This window comes from Anomaloglossus baeobatrachus, chromosome 2 (assembly GCF_048569485.1).
Source record: "Anomaloglossus baeobatrachus isolate aAnoBae1 chromosome 2, aAnoBae1.hap1, whole genome shotgun sequence".
NCBI lineage: Eukaryota > Metazoa > Chordata > Amphibia > Anura > Aromobatidae > Anomaloglossus > Anomaloglossus baeobatrachus.
In genome coordinates, this window is record NC_134354.1 from 527514514 (window position 1) to 527530256 (window position 15743).

Sequence of the window (15743 nt, forward strand, 5' to 3'; positions counted from 1 at the left end):
GCGCCTGCAGTGTCGGCTTGTGTGGACATAGACGCATGATCCACACTGGACTGGGAAGAAGGAGGAAGGAGTTTGCAGCAGAGAGGAGGCATTGGACTAGAGAGAGGAGAAGCCACACCGGAGAGCAGCAACACTCATCGGACTGGACCGCCACCCTATGTGAGTATTATAAAAGTGTTTTTTACATTATACACAGCGGCCTGGGCATTTATCTAAAGTACTCTGGAATGCTGTATATAAGAGCTCAGTGGTGGTGGCCGCAGTTTATGGTTGCCAAATCTGGTGACAGGTTCCATTTAAGTTTTCCAAGGAATCCTGAAGTCAATCATTTCAGAGCTGGTACAAGCAGAGGCGGATATGCCATTGGTGAAACTTGTATAGTCGTTCAGGGGCCCTAGATGTAAGGGGACCTCATCTACCTCCAAAGCAGGTGGAATTGTCCATTATGATGAGTTGCTGGGCATCAAAGGGCCCATATATTGTTCCTGCACAGGGGCCCTCTTTCGCATGTCTCCACTCATGAAGTATACTCAATATAATGGCTCATTCAGACGTCAGTGATTTTTCTCATATGCAAAAAAAAAAAGGGGTTCAAGTTTCATCAGTGTTTTTGATCCAATTTTTGACAGTGTCAGTTTTTACCATCAGTGTTTCATCAGTTTTTCTTAGTTGAAAAACAAAACTGATGGATTTTATTTTTAGCTTCTCCTATTTAACAGGCCATGAAAAATGGCATCTGAGTGCTCTGCAATTTTTTAACAGACTTGTAGACTTGGATTGGCGAGAATGATCCTGAGACTCCGACAGTCTTCATTTGTCACAAGCCTATCTCACAACGCTGGATTATTTCACCTCCTTCTGCACTATAGGCTATACTAAGTATGACTTATATCTGTGGAAAACACGGATATACCTCGTGCAGGACAAATTGATGTCTGAATGAGGCCTTAAGCGGGCTTTGCACACTGCGATATCGGTCCCGATATCGCTAGTGTGGGTACCCGCCCCCATCTGTTGCGCGACACGGGCAAATCGCTGCCCGTGCCGCACAACATCGCCCAGACCCGTCACACATACTTACCTGCCCGGCGACGTCGCTGTGACCGGCGAACCGCCTCCTTTCTAAGGGGGCGGTCCGTGCGGCGTCACAGCGACGTCACCGAGTGGCCGCCCAATAGCAGCAGAGGGGCGGAGCTGAGCGGGACGTAACATCCCGCCCACCTCCTTCCTTCCGCATAGTGGCCGGGAGGCAGGTAAGGAGAGCTTCCTCGTTCCTGCGGTGTCACACGGAGCGATGTGTGCTGCCGCAGGAACGAGGAACAACCTCGTTACTGCTGCTGTAACGATTTTTGAGAATGGATCCCCATGTCACCGATGAGCGATTTTGCACGTTTTTGCAACGATGCAAAATTGCTCATCGGTGTCACACGCAACGGCATCGCTAATGCGGCCGGATGTGCGTCACCAAATCCGTGACACCAACGAGTTTGCATTAGCGATGTCGTAGCGTGTAAAGCCCTCTTTACTCTATTATGCTAAATTACAGGATCAGTGAAATATCTTATCATTGTGACAGGTTCTCTTTAATACAGCCATATGTTTTTTATATCCTAATGATGGTAAAAAACATTTGGTCTCTCACAAAAGATGCAGCTCGTCAAATTATAATTTATCAACATTCAATATATCAATACTTATGGAGGTAAAGAGATGAACTAAGCAGTTATCAGTTTCATTTTATTGTCGTAGTAAATAATCCCAAGCTTTAATGTATTTGACTGTTACATGAATCTCAGACCTTTAACAATTTTCTCTCTATATCAATTGTTGATATTGTAAAGGAGGAGACACAGGAAAGTGAATCTTCATTTTCTGATATGATAAGATCTTCAGCAGAATCTACTGTCTGGTTGTTTCCATAGTAGAATTGTACAGCTTCGTCATATGTCTTCTTGGAGAGGCCAAAACAATGATGAGCCTCCGTATTCTGACACCTTAAAGACAAAAACCATCAAAAGTGTTACACCTAATAATTTACGCTATGAAAATCATGATAGATCTAATGTACATCAGTTACTTATTAAAGAAGGTTTCTTAATTAAGATAACTCCTTTGAAAAGATGACTCTCTGTGAAGTTATACTCCTACATTCTGTGGTGCTCTTGATGAAGGCGTTGGACAGACTTTGAAATGCGTCGAGAATAAGCCACGATATTGTCTACAACAAGAATCTTGGACTCTCATATTTAACTCCTTGCCACCAGCGCGGCACAGCCATGTCTCCATTCGTCTTTGAAGTTATATTCATTAACTCTTTCAAGACTAGGCCGTATCATGTTGTTGAAACAAGAAAAAAACTCCAAATGGGGTAATAAAGTAAAAGAAAAATTAAAGTTCATAAATTTTGGCTTTCACTTTAACGGAATTCTTTGTGCAGTAAAATGAAGCTGCCAACATGATTGTTTTGTTCATTCTGATTCCGTATATAGCAAATTTGTATAGTGTTTTTAATTACATTTTAGTGGTTAAAAAATTCTGGATTTATTTTTGCTTGGGTAATCTGTGTTAAACCTTGTTTTTTTTTGCGTAGTGAGATGTAATTTTTATCGATAAAATATTAAAGGTACTTAAGACATTTTTATGAATTGTATTGCTTTTTGGGGGAGATGTGTTAATTGCAATATTCTGGCATTTTGATTGTTTCTCTTTTATGTTGTTTATCATATGGGTAAATTAGTTTTATATTTCCATAGATCAGACTGTTTTGGATGCGGGAACATCAAATATGTTTTATATTATTTTGGATGATGAAAAGGGGGTCAATTCAAACTTGTTTTTTTATTTAATATTTCAAATAAAAAAAAGTTCTATTTCACTTATATTTTTTAATTATATTTTATACTTATACTTAGTATTGCATTTTACACCAGGAAAACTGATCTCCAATGAAAGCAAGCCTGTGGCTGGTCTTCATAGGTGTACCAACATGGTGGTGATGGGGGTCTTCAGAGGGAACCTAGATGCTATGGTAACATTTCAAAACCCCAGTAATGTTTAAAGGTTCGTGGGGAATGGGCAACTAAATCCACATCCTCTGAAAAACCATTTTATTGACTGACAGTGACAACAAAATGACTGAACAGAAGCAACCAGAGCTAGCTCCAGTCATTGCAGTTAGTGGCAGTAGTTACTAGGAAAGAGCGGACCTGTTGAAGTTCGGGTTCGGCCGGTTCAGCCGGGCTTTAGATAAAGTTCAGTTCAGGACCTGGACATGAGTTGAACCTCATTGGAAGTCACTGACAGTTTGGCTCTTTGCCCCCATTAAGCCAGACATAAACAGAACACTTCTGGGAAACGGAGAGAAGATTTTATCTTTTTTTTCTACACACTACATCTGATAACGCTGTTGTTACCCCCAGTGAGAACTATTAAGAGACTTGAAGCGGCTCGCACTGGGCTGAGCACAGAGCACCTGGATGCCCGATTGAGTGGTCAGCATATGTAAAGCACCAGAACTCTGAACTTGAACATTGACTTTTATTGTAAAGTCTGTGTTCGGTATGAACATCGGACTTTACTGTTTGGGGTCACTCATTTATTGTAGTTACCAGCTCCTGAAACTGCTCTATATACTTGCACCCCATGTAAAAATGTATGTCATGGTGTAGGTAGGGGTTATAGGGCATATGGACAGGTATGTAACTGTAACTTACAATGTAACATGTATAGACACCAGATATTTAGTTAGATAAAATAAATCAGTTGTAAATGAATTTGTTTTGTAAGAAATCAAATGGAATTTATTAAAATTAGGACCCAAATCAAACCTTAAAATTAAAAAATGTTACATTAACATGGACTAACCTTTTTCCATTAAAAAATAGTATCTGCAACATTGTCCCACTAATGGCAGTTATTATACCAGGTAAGAATGTCAACGAAGATGGATATGCCAAAGTCAAAACATGATCGCCAACATTGAGTACATGTGGCTCGCTGAACTTTCCAAAAATCCATTCCATGTCTTGTATCGCTGTTGTACCATCTGCCCAGGAAATGACATACTTCTTGTGATTGTCAGTCTGCTGCTTGACTTCAGCTACAAAAAAGTCAGGAGATGACGACCTTTACAAAGAATACCAACACAAATTTCTGTTTAGAAAAGATTGGCCATGATTGAAAATTCTAGTGCGTGGCAAAGATGTTGTGCATTTTGCCCAAATTTTCAGTGCAGATTCCACCCAAAAATCCATATCAGTTTCATCTACCCTGTATGTGGAAGGAAAAGTAGGAGGGGAAGAGTTGTCTGGATGTTGTGTTATCTGCCTAGGTCTTCATGATGGAGGCAATACCTTTCCCTTTAATTATATTGAGATTACTATTGACCTTGTACAAAGCACACACTTAAAAGATACCTTTACAGAAGAGTGTCTGCTAAAGAATGCGCTCACACGAGCCGTATGACTCGAGTATCGGATCGCATCACCTGGCATGGCCGCACTCTCCTGACAGGAGCAGGTCGGCTGCATGTATGTCTATGTACTAGAGATGCTCCTGTCCGGAGAGTGTGCGGTCGGGCCAGGTGATGTGATCCAATACTCGTGCGAGTCATTCAGCTCGTGTGAGTGCACTCAAAGAGTGAAAAATTGATGCATGATTTCACTATTTTATTAAAGGGGTTTTTTCCACCATTATCTGCATGCCTATTGACAGATGCCTCACTCAAAATATCTACTTTTTTTCCTCATGCGTAAAAAATAAGGCCAAATTTTATCAGGATGCTGGATCAGATTTTCATCAGTGTTTGGTCAGTGTGTCAGTTTTTTTATCATCAGTGATTCTTTAGCTTTTCTACTATGCAAAAAACCTGATGAAAAATTTCTCAACCTTCTCCTAGCAGTCAGTGAAAACTGGACAGCGCTATGATGTGATGTAATCTGTGGCCGGTCCGAGTTTTTCCTGGACAAATAGACTTAAATGTGTGATTTTAACTTGTGTTTCAAATCAAAATCAGACATTTCTCTTTTCTTTGCAGACACTTGATCAGCAAAAAAACTGCTCATAGCCTATAATGGGGTGCACAAATATAAAACACATATGTGTCAAATTGATGTCTGGATGAAGCCTAAAGGCCGCTTTACACGCTGCGACATCGCTAGCGATGCGTTTGTGCGTCATGGGCAAATTGCTGCCCATGGCGAACAATATCGCTGGTACTCGTCACACGAACTTACCTTCCTAACGACGTTGCTGTGGCCGGCGAACAACTTCTATTTTAAGGGGGTGGTTCGTGCGGCGTCACAGCGACGTCACACAGCAGGCCACCAATAGAAGTGGAGGGGTGGAGAGCAGCCGCATGAACGTCACTCCCACCTCGTTGCCGGAGGACGCAGGTACGCTGTTGTTTGTCGTTCCCGGGGTATAACACGTAGCGATGTGTGCTGCCTCAGGAACAATGAACAACCTGCGTACCAAACGAGCAACGATTTTTTGGGAAACGAACGACGTGTCAACAACCAATGATTTTGGGCACTTTTCAGATCATTAGCGGTCGCTGGTAAGTGGCACACAACGACATCGCTAACGAGGCCGGATGTGCGTCACGAATTCCGTAACCCCAGCGATATCTCGTTAGCGATGTCGCTGCGTGTAAAGAGGCCTTTAGTCTAAGAGAGGAATGGATGCTTTTCTTGATAGCAACAGTATAGAAGGTTATGAATAACATAATATTACAGGTAGATAGTTGACCCAGCTTAGGAGTTGGGAAAAAATGTTTTCCCTATGAAGAAAATTGGCTTCTACTCTGTGGGTTTTTGCCTTCCACAGGTTCAACACTGCAGAACAGCGGCACTAAAAATAGGCTGAACTAGATGGACATAAGGTCTTCCTTCAGCCTTACAAACTATTTTACTATGTCATCCACACTTTGCGTAAACAATTAAGGCGACGTTACACGCAACGACGGATCTAACGATATATCGCCGGGGTCATGGATTCCGTGACGCACATCCGGCATCGTTGCGTGTGACAGCAAGGAACGATCATTAACAGTGGAAAATACTCACCTTATCATCCATAGTTGACATGTCATTTTCAAAAATCGTTGATTGTTGAGCACGCAGGTTGTTCGTCGTTACCGAGGCAGCACACATCGCTACGTGTGACACCTTGGGAACAACGAACTGCAGCTTACCTGCGGCCGCCCGCATTGAGGAAGGAAGGAGGTGGGTGGGATGTTACGGCCGCTCATCTCCGCTCCTCCGCTTCCATTGGGTGGCTGCTTAGTGACGTCACTGTGACGCCATACGAACCGCCCCCTTAGAAAGGAAGCGGTTCGCCGGCAACAGCGACGTCGCTAGGCAGGTATGTCCGTGTGATGGCTCCAAACGATTTTTGCGCCACGGGCAGCGATTTGCCCGTGACGCACAAACGACGGGGGCGGGTGCTTTCACCAGCGATATCGCTAGCGATATCGCTGCGTGTATCACCCCCTTTAGTGTGGAATCTGCAGAAATTGATCTGCAATGAGAATTTTACATCCAGAGAATTACAATTTGTGATGTTTTAGCTTTAGCCATCTTTTCAATGCATAAGATGAAATGTTCTGCAAATATGCAATACATCTGCATATAACATGGATTTTGTCATGGACTGTTGTGGATTTTGCAGATTTGCAGCAGATATTTTTCAGTTTTTGCTCAGTGTATATCTATGTATCTATGCATGTAGATATAATATTTACCGTATGTATTTATCCATACAATACCTAAATGAAAAGTTCCAGTTTCATCATTCCTAGCAACAACAGGCTGCCCGACCCATCTTTTTTCACATTCCAAGATGTATGAAGTCGCTTTCTTGTACGTTTCTGGGCATATTGAGTAAATATGTTCCCTTGGAGCACAACCTTCAACACTGTCATAGTATCGTACCTAAGATAGTAATACTGGCATTTATTTCCCACATTCAATATATTGTAAATTACAAATAGCCTCACTAAATGACTGATTTATAAACGCAGATATAGCTACAAGAGGAGGTATTTCCTATAAAACACATGATGGCAGAAATTACGTAATTTCTGACGTCTGATCCAGATTACTTTTTTATAGCATTAATACAATAATATTCCAAGTAATAATTAACTCCTTCACGACCGGCCGATTTTTTGCTTTCCGTTTTTTTTTTCGCCATTCTTCTTCCGAGAGACGTAACTTTTTTATTTTTCAGTCAAGATGGTAATGTGATTGCTAATTTTTTGTGGAACGAGCTGTACTTTTAAATGAAACCATAAGTTTTACTATATAGTGTACTGGAAAACGGCAAAAAAATTCCAAATGCGGAAAAATTGCAAAAAAAGTGCGATAACACTATTGTTTTTGTGATATTTTATTCCCTGTGTTCACTATATGGTAAAACTGATTTGTGGGTGTGATGCCTCAGGCCAGTGCGAGTTCTTAGACACCAAACATGTATAGGTTTACTTTTATATAAGGGGCTAAATAAAAATCGGAAGTTTGTCCAAAAAAAGTGGCGCACGTTTTACGCCATATTCCGTGACCCGTAGCGTTCTCATTTTTCAGGATCTATGGCTCAGTGACGGCTTATATTTGTGTCTTGAGCTGACTTTTTAACGGTACAATTTTTGCGCAGAAGCTAGGTTTTGATCGCCTGTTATTGCATTTTGCGCAAAATTTGTGGCGACCAAAAACCGTAATTTTGGCATTTGAAATTTTTTTGCAGCTATGCCGTTTACTGATCAGATGAATTGATTTTATATTTTGATAGGTCGGGCGTTTCTGAACGTGGCGATACCAAATGTGTGTATATTTTTTATTTTTTTTTAACCCTTTAATTTTCAATGAGGCGAAAGAGCGGTGATTTGAACTTTTAGGGTTTTTTTTTTTAATATTTTAAAACTTTTTTTTTTATTTTTTTTTTATTTTACTAGTCCCCCTAGGGGGCTTTATGGATCAACAATCTGATCGCTCTGCCATATCTGCTGATCACAGCTATACAGCTGTAAACAGCAGATATGCTAATTTTCTCCCTCAGCTCCGTGCCCAGTGAAACCGAAAGTAATTCATGTGAGCTACCGGAGTCATCACATGAACCTGTGCTACCATGACAACCACCAAAAGTCACGTGATCACGTCACGTGACTTCCGGTATGTTTACCGCCCGCCGATGCCGTTATAATGGCGCTGTCACATATTGACAGCGCCACTTAAGGGGTTAAACGGCACGAGCAGATAACGATTCTGCTCGTGCCTGGCAGGCACACATCTCAGCTGTGAAAATCAGCTGAGATGTGCGCCGATCGCGTAAAGCTGCCGGCAGCAGACCGTGGGCAGGATCACTATGACCGCTAGGACGTAATATTACTGCCCGCGGTCGTTAAGGGGTTAAGAAGTTCCTAAATATATAGAAGAATAGTAATATATAGAAGAAGAATAGTAAGCTGAAGTGACAATTCCATGCCTTTGGCTTCTTTAAAAAAGAAAAATATACAAGTGCATCTCAATAAATTAGAATATCATTAACAAGTTAATTTCTTTCAGTAATTCAATACAAAATGGGAAACATATATATTATATAGAGTTATTACAAGCAGAGTGATCTATTTCAAGTGTTTATTTCTGTCAATGTTGATGGTTATGGCTTACAGCCAATAAAAAAAACAAAAGACATTTTCTCAGAAAATTAGAATAATTACAAGAAAACACCTGCAAAGGCTTCCTAAGCGTTTAAAATGGTCCCTTAGTCTGGTTCAGTTGGCTACACAATCATGGGGAAGACTGCAGACTTGACAGATTTCCAAAAGGCAGTCATTGACACAATCCACAAAGAGGGTAAGCCACAAAAGGTTGGCTGTTTACAGAGTGCTGTATCCAAGTATGTTAATGGAAAGTTGAGTGGAAGGAAAAAGTGTGGCAGAAGAGGTGCACAAGCAACCGGGATAACCAGAGCTTTAATAGGATTGTTAAGAAAAGGTCATTCAAAAATTTGGATGACATTCACAAAGAGTGGACTGCTGCTGGAGTCTTGCTTCAAGAGCCACCACACACAGACGTATCCAGGGCAAGCTACTCATGACCAATAGACAATGCAAGAAGTGTTTTACCTGGGCCAAGGAGAAAAAAAACTGGACTGTAGGTCAGTGGTCCAAGGTGTTGTTTTCAAATGAAAGTAAATTATGCATTTCATTTAGAAGTCAAGGTCCCAGAGTCTAGAGGAAGAGTGGAGAGGCCACAATCCAAGCTGCTTGAGGTCTAGTGTGAGGTTTCCACAATCAGTGATGGTTTGGGGAGCCATGTCATTTGCTGGTGTAGGACCACTGTGATTTATTAAGATCAAAGTCTGCGCAGCCATCTACCAGGAAATTTTAGAGCACTTCATTCTTTCCTCTGCTGACAAGCTTTTTAGAGATGGAAATTTCATGTTCCAGCAGGACTTGGCACCTGTCTACACTGCCAAAAGTACCAATACAGTATTACTGTGCTTGATTGGCCAGAAAACTCACCTGATCTAAAACCCATAGAGAATCTATGGGGTATTGTCAAGAGGAAGATGAGAGACACCAGACCCAACAGTGCAGACGAGCTGAAGGCTGCTATCAAAGCAACCTGGGCTTCTATAACACCTCAGCAGTGCCACAGGCTGATCGCCTCCATGCCACGGTGCATTGATGCAGTAATTGATTCAAAAGGATCCCCGACCAAGTATTGAGTGCATTTTCTATACAGACTTTTCAGTAGGACAACATTTCAGAGTTTAAAATCATTTTTTCAGTTGGTCTTATTTAATATTCTAATTTTCTGAGATAATGACTTCTGGGTTTTCATTGGCTGTAAGCCATAACAATCAACGTTAACAGAAATAAACACTTGAAATAGATCACTCTATTTCTAATAACTAATATATGCATTTCCCTTTTTGTATTGAATTACTGAAATAAATTAACTTTTTGATGATATTCTAATTTATTGAAATGCACCTATATATATATATACATATATATATATATATATATATATATATATATATATATATATATATATACAGTGCCTACAAGTAGTATTCAACCCCCTGCAGATTTAGCAGGTTTGATAAGATGCAAATAAGTTAGAGCCTGCAAACTTCAAACAAGAGCAGGATTTATTAACAGATGCATAAATCTTACAAACCAACAAGTTATGTTGCTCAGTTAAATTTTAATACATTTTCAACATAAAAGTGTGGGTCAATTATTATTCAACCCCTAGGTTTAATATTTTGTGGAATAACCCTTGTTTGCAATTACAGCTAATAATCGTCTTTTATAAGACCTGATCAGGCCGGCACAGGTCTCTGGAGTTATCTTGGCCCACTCCTCCATGCAGATCTTCTCCAAGTTATCTAGGTTCTTTGGGTGTCTCATGTGGACTTTAATCTTGAGCTCCTTCCACAAGTTTTCAATTGGGTTAAGGTCAGGAGACTGACTAGGCCACTGCAACACCTTGATTTTTTCCCTCTTGAACCAGGCCTTAAAATACGTGCGTCCTTAAAGAGTTTTACAACCCATGAGGAATATAAAAATTCTTATGACAAAATCCAAAATAAACTCTCAAAATTGGAAACCAACATCATGGATTTAAAGAAAAGGAATTTTTCTCGTGATACCAATGACTATGCAAGAGATGAGGTATACAGCTGAGGAAAAAGACTACACCCAATCTTCAAAAGAGGATATCACAATAATTCTAACAGAGTCAGTTTTAACAGCTCTGCCTCCTCAATGAATGATTCATCTTTTGCTACTTCAGAAGCAGGTTCTGATGTTTCTATCCCACTCCAGGATAATATTAATTTCTCCACAAGATCAAAGACATATTACAACAATAGGAACAAAAATAAAAATGGACCTCCTTCAAAAAACGCGGAAGACGCGCAGGTAGGAAACATTAGAAAACGCCGCTGTAGAATAAGAGTATAGAACCAGAGGACTTTAATTTACCCCTCTGGAACCTTTCCAGCTTCATTTTATCAGAGGAACAGACTTCTTTATTATCAAAGGGTTTGGGCTTTTGCCCCATGATTGATTTTGATATTTTCCAGACTATTCTAGACGTTAATAAGCTCTCCCGTAATATTACACTTAAATGTCATTTTTATAATGAGAGAGTAATTGATGTGGATTCTGAAGAAGTTATTGATATTTATGATCATGTTGTACCTTACCCTTTGTTCTCTGAACAGAAAGCATTACAATATCTGAGACAGCTGGGAAGTGAGACCAGTATTGGTATTGATGAGGTTAAATCTAAAATAAAATTTCCCATGAACAATCCATCCTTTTACCCTGTACAATCACGCCCTAAAATGTTGAATTTATTTCAAGAATTAATAGTTGGTGAACTAGTGGATTTAAAAAATAATTCCATGAAAACTAATGATAACCTGAGCAGGGGAGAACGTGCCGCACTCCAGGAATTAAGGAATAATAAAAACCTAATTATAAGGAGGGCTGACAAGGGGGGGACAATCGTTCTCCTCGACTCAGGTTTGTATGAAAAACTTAATTTTCAGGATCTGAGTAACATAGATATTTATTTGGAGTTACATCATAACCCTACTAGTGATTTTAATTCTTTATTATTGAAGTTACTAGAGGAGGGATTGTTCATGGGGGTTTTGGATGAAAAAACAAAAAATTTTTTGTATGTGCCGACACCTGTGGTGCCAATCTATCATTCCCTCCCTAAGGTTCACAAAAACATTTCCCCCCCCCCCAATGAGACCCATTGTCTCTGGAATAGGCTCTCTGGGGGAGAACCTGGGAGGGTGGGTAGATTGTCACCTGCAGCCGCTGGTATATGAAATACCTGTTTTTTTGAAAGATACTAAGGAGGTAGTAAAAGCATTGGATCAATTTACCTGGAACAATGAATATCGATGGCTGAGTTGTGATGTTGTCGCACTCTACCCATCTATCCCTCACCATGTTGCCTTGCGATGTCTATCAGACCATCTGAATAGATAGAGTCTGTATGATGAAAACTTAAAAAATTTTCTTATTTCAGCTGTTTAATTTTTGCTGAAATATAACTATTTTTATTTTAATGGTAGATATTTCTTACAAAGACAAGGAGTGAGCATGGGTGCTCGCTTTTCACCTTCATTGGCAAACTTGGTGATGGCTAGATGGGAGGAGGACATGCTATATAATGAGAGTAATCCCTATTGCAAGAATCTGTTATGGTATGGAAGGTATCTGGATGACCTGCTGGTCATCTGGATGGGTTCAGATCTTGAGATAGCTAATTTTATTGATTATATTAGTAAAAATGATTTCAACCTCAGATTTACCCATTATTCTCACCCTACAGTCATAAATTGTTTGGATATATCAGTAACTATTAAAAATTATAGGGTTAATATTCTGCCCTTTAGAAAAAGTACTGCCACTAACTCTATTCTTAAAGCCTCTTCATGTCATACTCCACATACCATAAAGAATATTCCCACAGGTGAACTTATTCGTATAAAACGTAATTGTACAGAAATGGAGGATTATATTAATCAAGAAAAAATGGTGTGTGAACGTTTGTCACATAGAGGCTATCCTGACTGGTCTTTGAATAGAGCTAAAACTATTGTGAAAGAAATGGATAGAGAAAAACTTTTATTCAATGTGGACAAAATGAATAATAACATGAATAAATATAAAAATGATAATAAAAATAATAAAAAAATCTATAATAAAAAAAGTGATAACCATAAAAAGGATGGTATCGTTTTTACAACTAATTATAGCTCTCAATTCAATAAAATAGCTGAAATAATAAGGAAATATTTGCCCATATTGAATGAAGATTCCAAACTTAAACCAGTTATCAATAAAGGTATAAGCTGCATCGCTAAAAGGGCACCCACATTGGCCAATTTACTATCACCCAGCCTGTATGTTGGGGAGGGGGTTAATAAAGATAGAACAACTTGGTTAAATGTGAATGGTTCTTACAAGTGTGGTGCAAACCGCTGTAAAGCTGGGTTTACACACTGAAACTTTCTAGCTATCCCACTAGCGATCCCAACCTGGCCGGGATCGCTACAAAGTCTCTGGTGAGCTGTCAAACAGGCAGACCTGGCCAACGACGCAACAGCGATCCGGACCTGCAGAGCGACCTAGCTGGTTGTTGGGGACGTTGTAAAGCAGCTTTTTGAAAGGGAAGTCGCTGTAAAGTCCCCTTTACACACTGAGACTTTCTAGCGATGCATGCTGCACAGCGGGAAACAAAGGACCTAAGAATGGTCCTGAACGATTTGTAGCGATCACAACTTCACAGCAGGGGCCAGGTCGCTGATGTGTTTCACACACTGCAATGTCGCTGGGGAGGTCGCTATTACGTCACAAAACCGGTGACGTTACAGCGATGTCGTTTGCGATGTTGCAGTGTGTAAAGCCACCTTAAGAAGTGTCAATATATGAAAATAGATAAAAATTTCAGGTCTAGTCATAATAAAGAATATCAAATTAAAAGTTACATTAATTGTAACACAGAATATGTAATCTATCTTATAACCTGTACGTTATGCGATGTTCAGTATATAGGCTGTACATCAGGCCCATTAAAAGTCAGGATACGGAGGCATCTGTTGGATGCTGGAAATCCCTCTGCATTATCGGCATCTGCTGTCTCTAAACATTTCAGCGATGTTCACAAAGGCAGTCTGAACGGTATTCAAGTCATGGGGATTGAAAAGGTTGGTAAACCACTGCGGGGTGGAGACCACAGGAGGAAACTTCTCAACCGAGAAACCTTCTGGATCTTCACCCTGGAAAGCAGATATCCCCATGGACTTAATAGCAGACAAGATCAGACAAGATCTGATTCTGCATTACTAAATGCTTCTAATAGAATATGATTTAACCCTAAATTATTTGATATCCTTGATATTAATAACTGTTACAATAAATTAACATTACAAGTCCCTCTATAGGATCTTTTTTGTCTAAAAAATTAACAGGATTTAACTTTATAACAACAGTAATAATTTTTATTTTTTTTTTCCCTATACTATTTGATATCCTTGATATTAATAACTGTTACAGTAAATTAACATTACAAGTCCCTCTATAGGATCTTATTTGCCTAAAAATTAACAGGATTTAACTTTATAACAACAACTATGACAAGAACAAGGGGGCATTCTTTTCAATTGGAGGAAAGAAAATTCCTACATCAGCATAGAAGAGGGTTCTTCACGGTAAGAGCAGTGAGGCTCTGGAACTCTCTTCCTGAGGAAGTGGTGATGGCCAACTCACTGAATGAATTTAAGAGAGGAATGGATGCATTTCTTGTTAGCAAAAGTATAGAAGGTTATAAATAGCATAATCTTACAGGTAGATAGAAGAGCGACCAAGATTATTAGAGGAATGGGTGGGCTGCAATACCAAGACAGGTTATTAAACTTGGGGTTAGTTAGTTAGGAAAAACAAAGGCTTAGGGGGATCTAATCACAATGTATAAATATATGAGGGGACAGTACAGAGACCTTTCCAAAGATCTCTTTACACCTAGGCCTGCGACTGGAACACGGGGGCATCCGCTACGTCTTGAGGAAAGAATGTTTAATCATAATCACAGATGAGGACTCTTTACTGTACGAGCAGTGAGACTATGGAGCTCTCTGCCGTATGATGTTGTATTGAGGGATTCACAAGTAAAATTTAAGCAGAGCCTGATCGCATTAATTGAAAAATATAATATTACCAGTTATGTATATTGGATTTTATGACAGGGTGTTGATCCAGGGAACTAGTCTGATTGCCGTATGTGGAGTCAGGAAGGAATTTTTTTCCCCATTGGAGCTTATTTGACACATTGGGGTTTTTTTGCCTTCCTCTGGATCAACATGTTAGGCTACGGGTTGAACTAGATGGACTTAGAGTCTCCCTTCAACCTTAAAAACTATGAAACTATAAGTTGTTTTTTTTGTTTTTTTTTTTAATAAAATCAATGTTATAAAAAACTCATTACTAGTTACATTTCTGCTATAATAATAAAATGGGAATAATAATGGGATTTGATTATTACTAGTAAGAAAGTAAGTAAATAAAACCTTCCATACTATTAAAATGAATAATAATAAATATATTTATATAGAAGTTTGTAATGGTATACTGATTTCTTTAGAACTGTTTCAATTCACTATTGTGTGTGTAGAAATGAAAAACTGTGTCTATGATGATGTATGTATTAGTGACAAATTATCTAGCTTGATTCCATAATGATTTTTATACTTTATCAACTATGTCTATGTAACAATATACTATCATGAGTTTTATACCTCTCTATATATGTTTTTAAATACATTTGTATGCTACATACTAATTGCGGACCTTTCAGGTGAGCAATTAGTAGTGGGTGGACTGCCTTCTTTAAGAAGGATCTGTTCAGTCATGGTTCAGACCATGATTAAGACAACTTGTTGAAACGCGTTGCTCTGAACTGGGGCTAGAATTTACATTTGCATGTCCCTGGATTTTTTATTCATTCTATTATTCCAATAAAGAGAGAAAAAACTTTTTTATTCAATATAAGTCTGCGCTGGATTCATACATCTTTATTGCTATTGCTTGGTATTCCTAACCATCCGTGCGCTGGATCTCCACTGCGGGACTGCAATATTGGTGAGCTGAACAATTTATTCTGTTTCTACTATATATATATATATATATATATATATATATATATATA

The 15743-nt window shown here is 39.2% G+C and overlaps 1 protein-coding gene across 1 annotated transcript in view; it reads right to left on the bottom strand.

Annotated features, from left to right (window-relative positions):
* Positions 1 to 1368: 1368 nt before the first annotated feature.
* VWA3B (von Willebrand factor A domain containing 3B) overlaps positions 1369 to 15743 on the bottom strand; it is a 363812-nt gene continuing 349437 nt past the window's right edge. The window contains exons 33-35 of the mRNA XM_075336597.1: positions 6767 to 6932; positions 3865 to 4099; positions 1369 to 1994 (exon numbers count right to left, since the gene is read on the bottom strand). Coding sequence (XP_075192712.1) covers positions 1793 to 1994; positions 3865 to 4099; positions 6767 to 6932 — 603 coding nt within the window. The 3' untranslated portion in view covers positions 1369 to 1792. The remainder of the gene's footprint in view (positions 1995 to 3864; positions 4100 to 6766; positions 6933 to 15743) is intronic.